Source organism: Lepidothrix coronata, unplaced genomic scaffold (assembly GCF_001604755.1).
Source record: "Lepidothrix coronata isolate B3197 unplaced genomic scaffold, Lepidothrix_coronata-1.0 Scaffold40, whole genome shotgun sequence".
In the NCBI taxonomy this organism is placed as follows: Eukaryota; Metazoa; Chordata; class Aves; order Passeriformes; family Pipridae; genus Lepidothrix; species Lepidothrix coronata.
The window spans coordinates 2881710-2898078 of NW_016690220.1; the positions used below are offsets into that span (position 1 = coordinate 2881710).

The 16369-nt window shown below is 36.1% G+C and overlaps 1 protein-coding gene across 2 annotated transcripts in view; it reads right to left on the reverse strand.

Moving 5' to 3' along the window:
* The window catches only part of GABBR2 (gamma-aminobutyric acid type B receptor subunit 2), a 475771-nt gene that overhangs the window by 34252 nt on the left and 425150 nt on the right, over nt 1-16369 (reverse strand). For both annotated transcript variants that reach the window (XM_017813300.1, XM_017813301.1), the window contains exon 14: nt 7279-7389. In XM_017813300.1, the coding sequence (XP_017668789.1) occupies nt 7279-7389 (111 nt within the window). The remainder of the gene's footprint in view (nt 1-7278; nt 7390-16369) is intronic.

Genomic DNA, 16369 nt, shown 5'->3' on the forward strand with positions numbered 1-16369 from the left:
TCTTGGCAAAACCCTTTATGCCCAGTGCAAGATGGAAAGGCAGCTGCACAAAGCTGTGAACACTAATAGGCGCCCAGATAAAATTTTTCACTTTACACTCCAGCCTCCAAATCAAAGGGTCAATAAATTATTTTCCCTTTTTTCCATTCAGACTATATTTGACTTTCTATTATGAAAATTCTGCTTAGTCATTAAACACATTATGATAACTAAGTTGAAACAAATACACAATTGGTTATTAGCAAACATCCATTTGGAATAGCTTTATATTTTCTCTGGTATGAGATTACCACAAACAATCATAACACTGTAAAGAACTGAAGCACGTCTCATCAAAACCAGTGTGTGCTACAGTTTAAGTCTTTTTGCTATACAAATATTGATGTCAAGACACATGTAAGGGAATACTGCACTATCTGCAACATTTCAAAAACATATTTGAAGTTTCCTTATGGCCATAGTAGGGAAAAATTTATCGAACAAAACCATATGAAAACGTGTGGGTTTGGATACTAAAATACCATCAATGTTTTATTAAAGATATAATATCTGGTACCACTATAAATTATACCAGAAAGCTTAACTATGTTCCTCTCTGGTCATTGTAAGATGGGACAGATGGCTTACTGCTAAACCCATCATAAATATGAGCTGGAATTATGAAAATTGGGAAGGGGGGCAGTCCCTTCTTCCAAGTACTCTTTTTGATCATGAAGGGAATTAGCAAAGAATGCAATTAAATTTGTTAAAAATCAAAGGTATTTTCAGAAAATAATTAGGAATTTTAACTTTTGAAAACTATTCAATTTTTATATACATCAAATTTATTAATTTGCTAAAGAAATTAATTAACAATACTGTTGACATAGTATTGTAAGATAATTTGGAGAGACTTGAGGAAATTATCCAGTGCAAGCTCCTTCTCAAAAAGCAGGCTCAGATGTGAGATCAGACTACTCTGCTTATAGCTTTATCCATCCTGGTCTTGAAATCTTCCAAGGACAAAGGGTGATCAGCCTCTCTGGGGAACCTGTTCCACTGCTTCACTTTCCTCAGAGCAAAAAAAAACCTCTTTATATCCAGCCTTCATTGAGTAAATATAGTAAAAGAGTAAAAAGGAGGAGCATGTGTTGCACACCGCAGCTATATGATTCATAAGCAGCTCCTGAGCTAGACATGTAGAGAGGGCATAAGCGCCCGAAGCAGTAGTAAGAAGCTACATCCAGCATCCAGCAAGGACAATCAGTCCATCCCCATTTGTAGGTACCTAAATGCTATTAGTGACTGAGTTTCTGCTGAGTATTTGATTACTGGTGCCTCTCACACAACCAGCCTCTGCTGGAGTTCAGAGAAGCTAGTGAGGACCTTCTACCCCCAGCAAAACACTCTGCCTCCTGCCTACCATGGCAAGAGCACGGACTGCTAACCAAACTGCAGCCCAAGGTCTAAATCATGGTATCTAACTCCTTTTTTGTAAATCTACTTCCAGATGCATGAAAAAAATGGAAAAGTAATGTTTATGGATTAGCCACCAAAGCAAAGGAATCTATTAGAAGAGAGAGCAGGGGAAGCAACAGGAATATTTACAAACAGCAAGTAAAAAATGTTTGGGTATGTGTGTAAACAATCTGCCCTAAACTTCACGGGTAAAAAAGCTTTTCTTACCTTAAAAATTGTTTTGGTGTTGTGGAATGCAAAACAAACAAGCAATAAAATTGGCCAAAGTCTAGACAGAATGTAACAAAGGTTAAAAAGAGGAAATTAATTATAATGTTTATGAATTAAAGGTCTAAAATAGAGATAGTGGAAAGGGTAGTTAAATATATAACAGTAAATTAATAGCTAGCAGCATTAACAGAATTCATAAGGATTCCTAAAAATGTATGTGGAGAAAAAGGAATTGTAATAATGATTCATTCCTTGGAAGATCACAAATTCAATAGTAATGATGAATGATAAGATATGCTTAACAAGTGTTTTTATCCTATATTTACATAGAGATGGAACAATCCACTCCCATCTTGCCAAAACAGAGGACTCATTGAAAACCCTGTCAAGGCAAGCTGCTGTAATCACCGAGATCTGGTAACTTACATGCAGGAGTTTTAAGAATTGATTTAGAAGGTGTCTGAACTGCTGGGCTTAATTGTTGATATTTATTGGAATTCTGGCAAAGCTCCAGTTAAGATAGAAAGAGGCCATATGGGAAAAGAGAAAGTGGAACATCTTCAGTGATTACAGAGCTATTACTATAATTTCTATCCTAAGCAAATTAATAAAATGGTTGACACATGAACTCAGGCAATAAGTGAAAAAAAAAAAGGTGATAGGAATATAATTCAACGTGTTATTATTTTTTTCAATGAGATTGCAAAACTGAATAGAGTTAATCACATTCACGCAGCTTACTTGGATTTCTCAGTACTGTTTGTCTTAATACTGCACAGTATTGTTATTTAAAAATAGAATGTTATAAAATCAATACAACAAATTTAAACTGATTGAAATCTACATAATTGATCTCAACATATAACTATTAACAAGAAGCCACTCAAAAAGATAATGATAGGTTTCTAAAAATTCCTAACCTAAGCTGCCCCATAGATGTACATTGACTTGAAGGAGACTATAATATCACAGCTGAAAACGATGCAAAGGAAGAAGAGGAGGAGCAACTCATAGATGTAATTTTCAATAAAGAGCAAGATTTTTAGAAAAATCACGGAAATTTGGCCAAATGCAGGGAAGTTTGCCTAGAAATAAAGGCACCAAGTCATTTTAGAGAAAGAGGGATAAAATATATGCAAGACCACCAAGGTTCAAGGTTTGGAAGTAAGACAAATTCAACTTAGCGATTAGAGAGCCTCAGAAAACAGAAGATTCTTTCAGACTTGAAACTAAGATTGAACATTATCCCAAGGATATATTTTAGTTGAATTAATACTTTTTTTGGCTTCACAAATCAACTACGGAGTTGTGTTGTGCAGTATATCAACTATAGCGGCCACTGGAATTTTTGAATAGGAATCATTAGAAGAAATTAAATTTCTTATTCTTAGTGACCTTTATCAAGTCCCATGATGCATAAGCATTACTTTTTTCCTAACCTGAAATTCTGATACTTTCATCCTAAGCAAGGTTAGCTAAGGATGATACGTTAAAAACACTGTATGAGAAGTGGTCAGTATTATTATGGCTTAAAAACACCTCAATTAACACTTATAGGGAAACAGTAGGATTTGATACAGAGAGTAAAAGTCAAGCTGAAAACACACCTTTGCCGCAAAAGCCTGTTTCTCAGTAGCTTAATAACATACCTGTAATAATTTGTCAGGGACAAAATAAAACTTCCAACATATGTACACCTTGAGTCTAATGTTAATTAAAAGCATTATCAGGAAGAGAGGAATCAAATAGTAGACAATACTAGTTTGTGTGATTAATAAGCAAAGCATTATAGAGGAGTCTAATCCGGTATTGTTCTGGCTGAGATCAGAAAAATAACTCATACCCCTCAGAAATATGCTAGTGCACTCACTAACAACACATCACTGACAAGTTTAAGATGGTGTGTTTTCTATCATCCTTTGGAACATATGAAAAAAAGGTACTTTTCAACTATGTCTATATCATCAGAAATCAAAAGCTTGACATACTAGAATTGACTAGTTGACATGCAACTGGTCTATTTGACTTGGTGGTGTTTGGTCATAGGTTAGACTCGATGATCTCAGAAGTTTTTTCCAACCTAATTGATGCTGTGATTCTGTGATGGTCAACATGTACATGCACAGAGACTTTGAACTTGTATGTAGCCTTTTAGGAGCTGAACCTGAGATGGGAGAAAACATGGAATCCCATAAGTATGGGGGAATTTGAGAAGATTAATAAATTGGTCATTAAGAAGACTTACACAATGGTAAAGGCAAGATTTAGGATGATCACCTTCCTATTATTCTCTAGTCACCAGTCCTGAGGAATATGAATCCAATAACTGAGAAGCCTTCATGCAGTTAGTAAGCAATTCCTCACATCCCCTCAAAGGCAATTGAAGAATTGTAAATCTGACTTTTAAAGTTTGCTTACTTTAATATAGAGGGATCTGGTGCATCCTGGCGAGTAATGCCTTCCCTTATTTTGCTTTCCCTTGCCTTCCCTGCCCTTTCCTGCCCTTCTGTGCTCTGCCTTACCCTGAGTGATTTATACACTGCATCAGTGCATTTAAAACATCAAACTGGACAGTAGTGCTTCATACTTCAAAAGAAAAGTTTTTTCAATTTTTTGAATTCCCATTTTGAGACAAGAAGTCATGGTAAATAATTTTGGCCCAAGCATATCATTAAGCCATTTCACCTTAAATGTTGCTTTGCTAATTGTAATGAGCAATACTAGGTGTTTAGTATATAGCAAGTTAAATCAGATATAAATATTTCATTATTACAAACCACAAAATTTTGTATCAGGTAAACTTTTATAAAATGATACAGTAACATGAGAGGTTCTGTTTTTTGTTCTGAAGACAAATAATGTGTGGCATAGAGAAACATCTTCGGGGATGAGATAAAACGCATCAATTCTCTTGTCCTCATGTCACTCACCATCACAATTATATAAATGACTCAGATGAATATATTCCTTTTTCTTATGTAGTGATTTGTGTGATAAGAGAGCAATGGAGTAATAAAAAGTGTATATTTCACTGCTGATTATCAAACAGTTTGCGCCTGAAATAAGTATAGTGAGTAATGGCATTTGCAAAATAAGTTTGCAAATGATGCTTGCAGACTTAAAGAGAGTCAAATACCTTGTAGAAAATAGTCCAACAAATATGTTGACAAATGAATCTAGGGCGACAGACTAGTGAGAACCAATGCAGTTTGGTTACTGTCTAACACAACTCAAACTTGAAACATCAAAGAAAATTGCCTGAGAATGTAAATTAAAAATTTATGCCGCTATTTTCCCTTCCTAATTTTTAATCGAAAACATTAATGAAGTTATTTTTATAAAAAACCACCAAAACCCCAAATCCAAACCAATCCAAACAGAAACCCCTCTACCATTTGTTTGAGTCCTTGAGTACTTTTAAAGGGATTTTAATTTGATTTGTCTATTTACACGACCTTAGGAAAATTAAGCATATTTACTTGGTTACTTTTCAAACATATTCACAGACAAAAATGCCTTAAGCAATTGTATAAGAAACACTGGTAAATTCTAACTGGAAAAATGCAAAATGAACTGTTTAAAATTTCTATACAAGGGGATTGGAAAGTAACAGAAGCAGGAAAAACTTTTTTCCTTTTAACAAATTGTCTAAGACAAATCTTGTAAAATTAAACTTGCCTTCCTAAGTTAAGGGCAGATATGTCAAACCATGAGTAAAGTAGTATACTAAAAAAGGGATGAAAAGTTAAGAACTTCATCCCTGAAGATAAATCAATGACCCAATAGATACAAACAGACCAAACAGATACCAGCACAAAGCATGCAAATATTGTAATAAAGTTAAATAACTTGCCAGCAACTGAGTACTAAAGCTATGCTTTCCAGTCTAACTATACCTCTGGAAGATTTGTCTTAAAAAAGAGACAAAATCAGAAACTGGCACTATTCAGACTAGGAAGAATCAAACGAAGAAATATAAGTAGGAATTTCAGAAGCTCCCAGCTCCACAAAAGTCTTTGTAGATGGGCCCTGCAGAGGGGTACGACAGCTTTGACAGCCTGAAGGAGCCCTCGCTCCCTTTTGTTTGCAGCAATCTGTTTTGAGCTGGACTAGTTCCTTGGTGTGCAAAGGAACATGTAACGTTCAGGTACAATCTTGGATCGTGTGCTGTGTTTTTTGCATAAAGAATAATGTTTTATGCCAATGGACTTACTGTAAAGCTGTGGCCCCAGTGCTGGTCAATGTCATGGCTCCTAACTTCTGGTTCCTTGCCTTCGAGACACATACCCCTCAATTCTGTGCTACATGCTGAGGCTACTGTGAATCTAGAGCCACTCAGAGCTGCCCAGTAACACATGCTGAGGTGTGGAATCTATGCTAATTCCTGATCCCTTTGGAGGGATCAAGTATGCCCTAGCTCTTGATTTCACAGCCTGCTTGGACATTCTCTGAAAAAGAAGAATCTACACCTAAAGTTGGTTTTTTAAAAAAGTAATTATTAAATGGAAATATGAGAACGATTTCTTTTGGCTAGTAGCTCCAGGATCAGAGCTCTCACCTGGGAGCTGCAAGCACTTGGTGCTGGTGCCTTTTTTGCCTGAAAGCTCACCCCAGCAGACCAGTCTGATGACAAAACAACTGTTCAGAATTTATCCCTCCCTGTTGAACCTTATATTGGATATTTAAAGAGCTTTCAGCCTGAAAAAAGCAGCATGAAAAGCAGCAGGACTCAACAGAGCAGTCATTCACAGTGGAGAAGGAAGAGGAGGAGTCCAGGCACCAGCAGCTCCATCTCCCTGGCTTAGCCCTGGGCAGCAGCACCAACCATGCCAAGTGGAAGCAGCTGATCCAGTCTTTCATGGATGTCCTAATGAACCAGCACGCTACAAATTCACAGAACAGATTGAATCCTTCGGGCAGTGTAGACTAATGTTTATCTAGGCTTAGGATCCAGATGGGGCTCAACTCAAGATAGGTGTTCTGCTGGTCAGTGCTGTCAAAATCAGATATTTTCAAAACCTTCAGGCTTGGGAGCTTTTAATCATTAATAGTCATCTTTACAATTTCTCTATCTTTTTTTTTTTTTTTAATTAATTATCAAGCTTCAAAGTTCCTGGTTCCTGAGGTCTGTTTTAGTAACTAAACCTTTTTGTGGAGATGGGCCTCAGTGATAAAAGGGTTATTTTCATTCAGGCCCCAAATTAATCTTGTATCTTGTGACTTTTCCTGAAGGACATTTTCAACTCAGAGGTAAACACCTAGAACAACCTCATCCTACTTTTTTGGAGAACCTACAGGAATTCAGATGATTTGGCCTCTTTATTTACAAAGTTGCCTCATTTATAGACTCATCTTTTCATTATTGAATTTCTTGGTTCATGGTATATTTATGGTATTCCGCTTAAGTGCTATTAATGTCTTATTTATTTTAGGTATGCATATATCCACATATTATTGCCCAATGAACTTTAGACCAGATCTGATTATAAAAGTTGTACTCAATGCAGTCTTAACTCACTCCCAACCATCAGGAAAGTAAATATAATTCAGCTCATGCCTATCATAAATAACAGCTTGAAATCCGTGTTGTACAGAAAAAGCTATGCTTACCATCAGCAGCCCTTTATAAGCGTAGACAATCCCAAGCCAAATTGTCATGTGGGTGTTTTCGCAGTGCTCCAAGATTGGTCGGATGGAGATATCTCTGCCTGCAGGGTCCGGCTGCAAAAATAAAATGTGAAATATTTGGATTCAGATTCCCTTTGCATTCACACCTCAGTGGATCTTAAATCTATTTTCAGTTGATTGAGGATGTGTAGAATACAGAGTGGACAACTTTAAAATAACTTGTGATGAGTGCAGACCCCTGAACCTGCAGAGAAATATGGTGAAAAACAAGGATCTGAGGAAACAGTTGCATGACAGCTACCACATGGTGAGGTCACATCTACTGCAAAACAGAAAGAAAATGTCTGAAGTCACTCTGTATTTAACACTGTCAGTCACATTTATCAGCTTTAGGACGTCTAATTTTTCTAAAAGGCAAACAGCTTGAAAGCACAGGAATGAAAATGAATGTATTTAAATTCATCTTTCCTTTCACCTGTGGTTCTTGTGTCACTGGCAAATGGCTGATAAACAATGTATGAAACATTGCTGTGTTTCAGGTGTTTTTTCATTGATAACCATGAGCTAAATCAAAGATCATTTACTATGGAAACTACAACAGTAGCTTAGAAGAGAGCATAAATCATAAAAATAGAAAAAAAAAAAGTCCTTTAGAGCCAGGGATTGCCTATAAAAAAATGCAATACTGCTGGAAGCTTTGTAACCTTCCATTTATTTTGAAAAGGAGATTGTATAATATTGCAGAGTCAAGAGGACTTGGATACTATCAGGACTGTTTGTATGAAGACTCAGAAAAACCTTCAAGAACCACCCCTTGCTCTCCTCACCTTTTTTTAATTTTTTAAACAGGGGAAAGAACATACAGAGCAAAGGGGTACTAGCTACTATTCTGTGTGCAATTAGAACATATATTAGGGTCTGGTCAAACTGTTAAACTGTTTGTTAATGATGTACATTATATAAAAACACAAGGATCTTCTTATATGTGATTCTAAGAGATCTTGTTTTACTTATATACCACAGAACACTCCTGTTGGCTATTCTGAGACATGTGTACCTGCAGTCTGTCGTGCTTTACATAATATTGAAAGCTATTTTTCCTTTCTACTCTGAAACACTGGATCTGAACTTCAGCCAAACTAAGATCAACCCAGACATAACTTTGTGTACCTGGTTGTCTCAGCGGGCTTTGCAAATTTCCTTTTTGATGAACAACATGAGTAAAATGTGTCATACAGAAGTATAATGACTATTATATAAGAAAAAATAATGTTTTTACTAATGTAGAATGAAATGTAGAATTGTATGTAGAAGGACTTTGGAAGGATCTGAATAATTTCCTAAAGCTTATTCTTGTTGCCTCTGATGGTGCATGACTTTTGCCATGGATTTCAGTGGTCACAGCATTAATCTGCATCTCACTTTCTTCCACTGGTATTTTTGTATGTGTGGCACTGCCCCATACCTCATATGCTGTAAAAAAATAATGTAACAAATAAGTAGATATATAGTGGTGGAAAAAACCCAAACAATCTTGTGCTATGCACTGCAAAGTCAAAGGATTCACAATTTTCTTTGCAAATCCTTCAGTAGGCAAGACATTAACATTTAAAACCTTTTCCTATCCTGGACTTCTGTAGAAACCCTGAACAGCAAAATAAAGCTCTTTGAAAAAAGATGTCCTAAAATAAAATAAGATAAAACTGAAGGCAGCAATATTAAGTCTCCCAGAGAGACTCCATCCTAATGGTTGTTGATGTCAGGCAAACAACCATTAGCTGAAGAACTGAAATGACTGTAAGCATTAAGTGTCATCCACAACATTTAAGATGTTACAAATGTTTGTCTGGGGATCAGTTGAACTCCCTTATTCTCCATCATCAGTGACACAAGCCCAATGTTAAATTTTAGGTACACTGAAAACACCGTTTCACATCAAAGTTACAACCTGTTATGTTCAACATAATTTCTTTCTATTATGAAGTAAAGTTCACAGGAGAAATCACTCACATAGAGCTCTGAATATGTAACTGATGTGTGAACAGGACTGTACGGCAGAGTCATTTTTCTGAAATTCTAAATTACACCTAAGCCTGCCAACAACTTCATCCCTCATGGTCTGGAATTACGGAAGTTACATAAAATTTAAGGATGTGGTCATCAGACTGTTTTTTTTTATTTTTTCCTTCACACTGATGAGTCAGCACAAGGGTCTCTCTTTGTTTCCCCAGTTCCATATCACTCCTGTCATGTATTCCTTCTATTTTGGTTTCATCCTTTTCTGAAACAAGAAAGTGTATAAATAATTTAGTCTTCCACCTGGTGCAATGGACAAGGTCATGTGGTTCATTTCACTTGTTCCTGGATTGAAAACTCCAGTCACACTTGGACTGAAGGATTCTACCACTTTTAACCAGCTATAAGTAACTGGAATAGTTCCTTGTTTCTAAGAATATTACTGAAATGAAAACTGCTATTTGATCCGTGGCAGATTATATTTTTATTTTCCCTATGTGGGTATTCTCTGATTTAATTTGCTTCAAAATTGGAAAGCATATGTCCATTCATTACTCAAAAACTCTCTTTAAAGACCCAGGCAGAAAAATGATGAAATGGAAAACATAACTTGTTTTCAAATACTATTAGAGAATAACCATCATTTCCTTAGTAGGAAGTTTGTCAGATTTTGTGAGGCATGATAGTTTAAAATTTATGTTAATTAAATAAAACAGTGTATTTAGATTTTCTTTGGGAGATAGGGAAATCTCGTGAAGTGCTCTAGTGGGAGCAGGGAAAGAGGATAATGATTGCAGCATTAGCAAAAATGTACATGGGGCAGCACTTTTTCAAAACAATTTCCAGATCTTATAGGTAGTGGTATTTTGAACAAAAGTTTGCCTAAATTCTGTGTATGTGGAGTTAAACATTGACAGGTAGCAATAATTTTACAGTGAACTGATTTTGCTGATTACTTATTGCTACTGCAAAATGACATTCCTGTTATACTGCTTTTAATTTGCCATTTTGTTTCTTCACTGATTTTGCATGAATTAACTAATCATAGCAAAAAGCTGGGTTAAAAAAATATGATATTTTCTGATGTCAAAAGAATTTTTAAAAACTCTGCAATTACAGCTGAATGGGACACTTGACTGACCTCTCTAATCATCCATCATTTGTGCACTTTGTTACTGCTTTAGAGAGGATGACAACATAAATGCTACCAGTGATTATATATGTACTGGAAATTTGCCCTTTCCTTTTATAGAAAACAGTCTCAATGCCCTTCAGATGTCATTCTCAAAAGCCTGAAGACCTTCTGCCTTGTGATTAGTCTGAAGCTTTCCTACCTCTTCTGAAACCTAATAAGATTTCTGACACTGACATCAATTTCTGGAGTGCTTTCAGCAGTTGAACATAAATAGTTTAATCTGTTCACTTCATACAAGAGTTGTGTATCATCACCAGTAAAATGCTTGTTTTACATGAGATCAGCTAGGTCTAGAAAGCAACCCAAAGCAGTAAACAGATTATCCACAGAAAGTTTATATCCTCTGTGTGTGTGTGTTTAAACTATTATTAGTCAATTCTGTAGGCCTCTGCTCTTCAGTCTGCCTGGAGTGCTGGCAAATCCTCGTCATAACAGGTGAGCGACGGCTCAGATGGGTATTGCCAGAATGAAGAGTGAAGCTTAAAACTACCTGGAACCATCAGCAAAATTTGCAGGAGAGACCCTGTGATGACAGAGACTGCTGAGTGCCTCCTGCCTTCCTACATCCCCTCCAAATAACTGAGCAGCACCGAGACTCGTTTCCTTTGCGTATGTATGGATTGCAATACCAAACTACAGGCTTGATTTAGGTTGTTTTTCAGAGTGTCCTGTGTTAGGCAGGCAGAAAGACAGTGCTTCAAGTGCAAATGCCATTTTAATTGAATGGTTATGTCCATTTCCTTTAAGAATCTAGTTCCACTTGAATAAACAAATGTATTCAATGAATTCCTTGTCTTAAACTCAGGTGTGGGAAGACAGGGCAAAACAGACTGAGGCACCTGTGCCTTTTGGGCACGATGATGCTGTATGATCCATATAGAAACAGCTCTTATCTATTTTATTTTATTTTATTTTATTCTATAACTATAATTTCTTAGTGGCTACTATAGTGGCCAAAATCCCCCTGGAAAAGGGAGATATTTGTACGATGGCTAATGTATCTTTGACTTATTTGTTCTTTATAGCCATTCCTTTTCTATAGCTCCACAGAGGTCTTAAAAGGGTCTATGTTCCATGGGAAATTTCCTCCAGCAAATGTCCAGGAAGAACAGAGTGGGCTAGCACACAGTATTCAAAAGTCCTTGACCTTCCTAAAGTACTTCTTCTACACGGTCACTTCTTCAGGTCCCTTGGCCAGTACAGTAGATGATTCTATTTACAGAATTGTGGTGTTGCTTGTGTGACAGAGCTTGCAGGTGGTCAATCTCAGCACGCATGAGAAGAAACTTTGCAGATCTCCGGTGTGAGACTGTGCCATTTCTGAAGCTGCAGTTTCACCAGTGAGAGAATCAGAACATTAGGCCCCAGACTTTTCCGGAGATGGATGTGGAACATAAGGTAAATAGTTGCAGCTTCTGTTTACTAGGTTTAAAATAAACTGTGCAGTCCCCATAGTACAGGAAAACACAGGATCATACTCTCCTGTCACACTGTTAACATGGTCTTCATATACCATCCCAGTGTCTGTTTTATCTTCCCTTTAAATGGTTTCAATCGAACCAGCATGAATTAGATAACTCTGGCATTTTTAGTTTGGCACATTTAACAGTCATATGGAGCTCAAATGTGATTCCTTGTCTTAAAATTCAGACTTTGCTAAATTAGAAGATCATCCTTACTTCTTAAATTAACTTTTTTTTAATTTAAGAATAATTATAGTTGGCTTATTCTATAAGTTCTGTAAAGGTGTTCCACAAACAGATTTAAACAGTTTGAGCATGCAGTGTGAAATTGAGAGCTAGGCTCTTAATTACTGATGAAAAGAGAAAAAGAAGGATCAGATTCTGTTGACTTTCCAATTACTTAATAATTTGAAGGCATTTTTACAGCAAAACAACTGCGATATGAAAAAGAGATTCTCCAGGAAATGGATCCCTTTTGTTTCATATATTTTTTATGTTGCGCAGTCATAGCTTCCACTAATGCAAATTAGGAAGTGCGATACTAAGCTGGGGTAGCTCATTTGGAATATCTTCCAATTAAAAATTTGGTAGAGTAAAAACTTGTTTGTTCATATTTAAATTTGTGTTCAAATACATTACGAATCACATTGTATGTTATGCAGTAGCTCAGCCAAGTACAAAACTATTACTGAATTCTTACAGTCCAGTGACCAGTTTAATTTCTCTTCAAGATTAATTGAGGAGTTTGAACTTTTCTGTAACATTCTAATGATTAAGAACTGAGGTATGAAGTGTTTCAGGACAGAAGATCTGAATGCACGTAGATCTGAATGCACACCCCTTGCCCTCGTGACGTGAACTAAAGGATATCTTTAGGTTGTCCAGGGGGATTACAGGGCATTTTCTGCTTCAGTCATTTTCTTCCCACCCCACCTGAGTCAATGGACTGGATTTTAAGCATTATCTGGCTGCATAAAAACTTTAACTCTTCCCACAATTCAAAAGAAATCCTGTTTATATTTTAATTTCTAAAAAAAAAATAATTCTAAGTGGTATTTTAGTATGGAACAGTAACTCTGTAATGGCTGGCTACCTAGAAATCATGACACAATGAAATGACATTTGCCAGAATATCAATATATACATATTCTTATTTTTTATCCAGTCATTTTTCTCAATTTGGTTTTCTAAAGAATAAAAAAGATGTACCATGTAAGTCAAGGAAAAAAGAAATAATACACTGGGGGCTTCAAGGATATTGACGATGCTATTTTACATTACTCAGCTTGTTACATATACAGAATCCAAGTCTAAACTTCCAAGTGGATGGGAGCAAAGAAAGACAGGAAAAAAAAAACCAAAGTGTCAAAGATAACCACTGTAATTCCTACTATCCCAAAACAATACATTTTGGTAATACAGACACAGTGATATCACTCTGCAATATATTTAAAAGAAACTTACTTTTTAGGTCCCCATCTGTCTTTTGTATAAATAATTCCATAAATCAGCAAGTGTACATACTGTAAATTAACATGATTTAAAGACGATAAAATGCCAGGAGAGCTCTTTATAAGCTCTTGTATAGTGAATTTGTCCATACACTTATTTATAGAAAAAATCTCCCATCAGCATTATTTATAACATCACTTCACTTAATGAGTTTTATTTTCCTGTTTTGGTGGTTCATTTTGTTCAGATGAAACTGGTTTTTGAGAGCCAAAAGGTTCCCAGAGATTTCTTGCTATTTTTATTAAGACCATCCCCTAATCCAAGCAGTTTCATTTATTTGCATTAACATAAAAAGCAAAAAAGTAGTTTTGACTGAGTAAAGAAACCCCCGTGATCCCTACGAACAACTGTAGACTAGGAAATGAAAGGGAAAAGGCAAAATTGGCTTGTATCATGGAGTGTTTCAAACAACTGTGACTGAGTCTTCCCACTCCACTCAGCTATTGCTTCAGTAGAAATTTCACATCATATTATTTCCTCAGAGAATGTTGCCCCAATTGCATATCTAGTGACTGGATAATGAAACGTTTCCATGTATGTGCATGAAGGCAGAGGGACAAGTGTTACAAAGACTTAATAAAGTATTCTCAGCAGTAGAACACGTCCTTTTCTGTGAAGGGAGGGCAAAGGGCTAAGATGTGTAAGAAAAGTAGGTCAGGGGAATGAAGACCTTTTTCACTATCCAGACCCTCTTGCGCTGCACAGATTCTTCCAGAAATGTGCTCTTCTTGGTATCAGCTTCACAAACTGAGTATGAGTATTTTCCCCTCCTTTCCCGTGAAGCTGTCCAGAACTGTGCCTCACAAGCCGGACTGGCAGTTGTTTCCAGTTTTTTACCTTTCCTAGCTAGATTTCCAGCTATGCTGGAGGCCACGCCAGTCACTCCTTCTGGTGACTGAAGGAATTCAATATCTCCTTGCTGACGGTAATGGAAACAGAGAGCTTTCTTGTGGAAGTATGGCAAATGCATAAAGAAGAAGAGTAGAGCCAAACCACAGGGGACAGCCATGAGCAAACTGTTTGGGTGGCCCCAGATGGAACCAAGGAAGAGGCTCTTTTTGCAGATAATGGGGCTCTTTTTGCTAGTGGGTAGGTTTTGGGTTGTAAGCAAGGATATGACTTACCATCCTTTCTGTGGCACTCAGAGAAATGGGATTTAACACCTTTCCTGTAAGTAAGGCAGATTTGCAACCAACAACAAGCAGAATCTATCATCAGTTACTTTTTCCTGTAAGAAAAATGTTCAGGTCCTCTATTGTGCTCAGCTATTTGGGTCAAGGAGGAAAACAATCTCACCTCTATGATCATCCTATATTTTCTGGTTAATGCTATAGTTTTTTTGATCTATGGTTTATGAAAATATTTGTTACTATGCTTATTTGCATTGCAGTGACAACAGCAACAAATGGATGCTGACTTCTTGCAGAAAGTGAAAAATCCATTCCTTAAGAGGATGTAAAAAGATACATATGAGGTGTGGGAGAAGAGAGAAGAAGCATAATGTGGGGTTGTATGACATTTTCAGAGCCAAACATCATTGGAGACCACTATCACCCTGTGCAGTCACTGGTAAATTAATAGTTTCTGGGCAGGGGCAAATAAAAAAAGGATTATTTCTTAACATTAAGGAACATTTTAACTTCCTCAGTTATTCTTTTATATTCTCCAAAATGATAAGATGGTGGTCCACTAACCTACTGGAGGATTTTCTGTTATTTTTATCACTGTCAGGTCTTTCCATTGTTTTCAAAAATTTTGAGTGAAATTTTTAATTTCTAAATGCTAAGACTAACTTAATAAGTATATTCCCATAATTACATCATTATAGTTGTAGCAGAAGCATGTACATCTCCTCCAAAGTCTGTCTAAAATTAGGTAATTCAACTTCTCCATCACAAAAGCTGCCATCTTAAATCAACTCCCAGTTTCTTTTTGACAGTCAAATGTAAGGTGCATCTCAATATACAGAAGTACATGAAAATATATGTCTTTCATAATAATTTTGAAGATTTCAATTTTTTCTCCCACCTTGCAACACTAGTAATGTATCAGATATAAACATTTTTACATACATTTTTCAACCAAACAATGGGTGAATGAATAAATCAATAAAGGTCAAGTCAACAGAAATATTTTGATTACTTCAAAAGATTTAATTTGATTTTGACCTTCTAAAACTGCTAACCTTCTTTGATATAACCTAACTCCATTTTGAGAAGAAAGGTCATGCTGAATTCAAAAGAGATGTTCTTTAGTTAACAAAGGTCAACAAGAACATTTTAGCACTTTTCTACCAAAATAATTTTGCATGAGGAAACTGAGATCGCCTTTTTTTTTTAACAAGTATATAAATCTTACAACTACGCTACGTTTTCTGAGAAAAATATCTCAATACTTAAATTAAGGAATATCATCAGCAATAAGATTGCAAATCCACCACCTTGAAAATTACCTCTGAATGTTCACACTTGCTAGTATAACTGATCCTGTTTCAGAGCAGTGACACCAATGAACCAACCACACAGCTTTACAACTTTGACTAGCACAATTATACCAGCAAAGCCTACAGACTGGAGGCCAGGACAGGTGATTAAAGGCACACAAAGTATGCCTTCATCTTTGGTAGAGTCCTGCTTCAGGTATGAAAGATGTAGGCCTCAACAAACTAAAATTACTCTCAGAATCTTAAATCTAAGAATCTCATTAGTCTTTCCCACCTTAAAGAAAGACTCTGAAGTGAGGCTTAGTATTTCATAGTTATATTGACATTACAGTTAAATTATACCATCTTAACTGTTTTATCTTCAGCAAAACACAGTATATAGATTTTTATTGCATTAACTTCAGTTTGAAATAAAACATCTCTTTTAGAAAAAACATTTAGTGA